The following is a 1480-nucleotide window of genomic DNA, read 5'->3' as shown; positions in this document are numbered from 1 at the left end:
ACCCCCACCATGGGCACCCGGCTGCCCTTCATTCTGTAGCCCCCGCCCCTCCTCTCCCCCTGCCCCATTTCTTTCTCTCTCTGGGGGTGCTGTCGCAGTGTGGCTGGGTGGTTTGTGAGCACGCTCTTTCTGGCAGATAATGGGCCCCTTTAGACCCCGCGGGGGTCTGTGATGGCACAGCTCGGATCGGGAACAGTGGGGGCTTTGATCCGGCGGGTGGGTTATCACAGCGGTCATTGAGGCGGGCTGGATTCGCCCTCTCCTGTCCCAGCCGCCCGCCCGCCCCGTTCCTGTGCCGACTCAGTCTTCTCTCTTTCCTCCCCGTCTAGGGATGTCTGCGGAGCACCCCCGCTTGATGCGACCATGTGGGAGCCAAAATGCCCCTTGAGCGGCCAACGGGTGAGCCCTCGGGAGGTCCGGGAAAGGGTGGAGGGGGTGTGCGGGAAGAGTCTTCGGGGGCAAAACGTGGGGTTGAAGGGCAGGAGAAGAGCCGGGACTCCGGGGTTCTCTCTGTGAGGGGGGCGTTTGTCTTGCGGGATGGATGTCCCGGTGGCCAGGCCAGTTATCTCGGGTACCAGCTTTTGGGGAAATCTTTGCCAACGGATCGGTGCACGTGGTGTCGAGTTAGGAGCTGAGATCTCTGCAAATGGAAGCAGCTGTTGAATCGGGAGCAAAGATCCCGGGGGTTATTCTCCTCTGTGTCTGAGGGGTGGGGGGGTGGGGGCCAGTCAGTGTTCCCTCTAAGTTGAGTTAGTGTGAGCCAGCTCACAGTTTTTTAGCTTCCGGCTCACACATTTTTGTCTTGGCTCAGGAAGGAGGGCTCCAGAGCAGACTAATTCATGCAGCAGCCAAATCGCTCGCTCACAACTTGAATGCCCGGTAGCTCACAAAGTAGAATTTTTGCTCACAAGACTCCATAGCTTAGAGGGAACGTTGGTGCCCGTGGCGGCGTCCTTTTGTTCCTCCTAGCAACCCCACCCCTGTACCATCCTCTGTGCAAGTCTCTCTCCTTCCCCTCCCCGTGGGGATTTGGGGAGGGGGCGCCCACCGGCAGCCGCACAACGCTGGGTGTGCGCTCCCTCCTCCTTTCCAGCTGTTGCCAGGAGAGAGAGGGGGTGGGGGAAGGGGGCGAGTCCCTCTGCTTCCTGCCCCCCCCACTTGAGACTTGGGGGGTGGAAGTGAGGAGACAGAAGGTTTGATTCCCGGCCAAGATGTTGGATGTCTTCTCCCCCCCACCCACCCACAAGTCCCCACGGCTCCCTTCTCTTGCTCTAACAGGCAGCTTTGCTGGGTTGTGTGTCTGCTGCGTATTGCTGAATTGGGAATTCCATGGTGATGGGGGGAAAGACACCTTCCATAGATGTGTGTTTGGGCAACAGCTGGCTCCTGGGGAATTGGTACAGGGTTGGCAGGGAGGGGCTTCCTCTCCCGACTGCTGCTTCCCGAAGGCGCATCTTTCACTCTGTGCACCAGAACTGTT

At 59.8% G+C, this 1480-nt stretch overlaps 1 protein-coding gene across 1 annotated transcript in view; it reads left to right on the top strand.

Moving 5' to 3' along the window:
• Positions 1-333: 333 nt before the first annotated feature.
• PLXNB3 (plexin B3) overlaps positions 334-1480 on the top strand; it is a gene marked incomplete at its 3' end in the record, with an annotated part of 72186 nt that continues 71039 nt past the window's right edge. The window contains exon 1 of the mRNA XM_015413147.1: positions 334-399. Coding sequence (XP_015268633.1) covers positions 364-399 — 36 coding nt within the window. The remainder of the gene's footprint in view (positions 400-1480) is intronic.

Source organism: Gekko japonicus, unplaced genomic scaffold, assembly GCF_001447785.1.
Source record: "Gekko japonicus isolate JY-2015 unplaced genomic scaffold, Gekko_japonicus_V1.1 scaffold4570, whole genome shotgun sequence".
Taxonomy (NCBI): Eukaryota; Metazoa; Chordata; class Lepidosauria; order Squamata; family Gekkonidae; genus Gekko; species Gekko japonicus.
The sequence above is the reverse complement of the archived record's forward strand: the minus strand, read 5'-3'. Positions and strand labels throughout refer to the sequence as shown.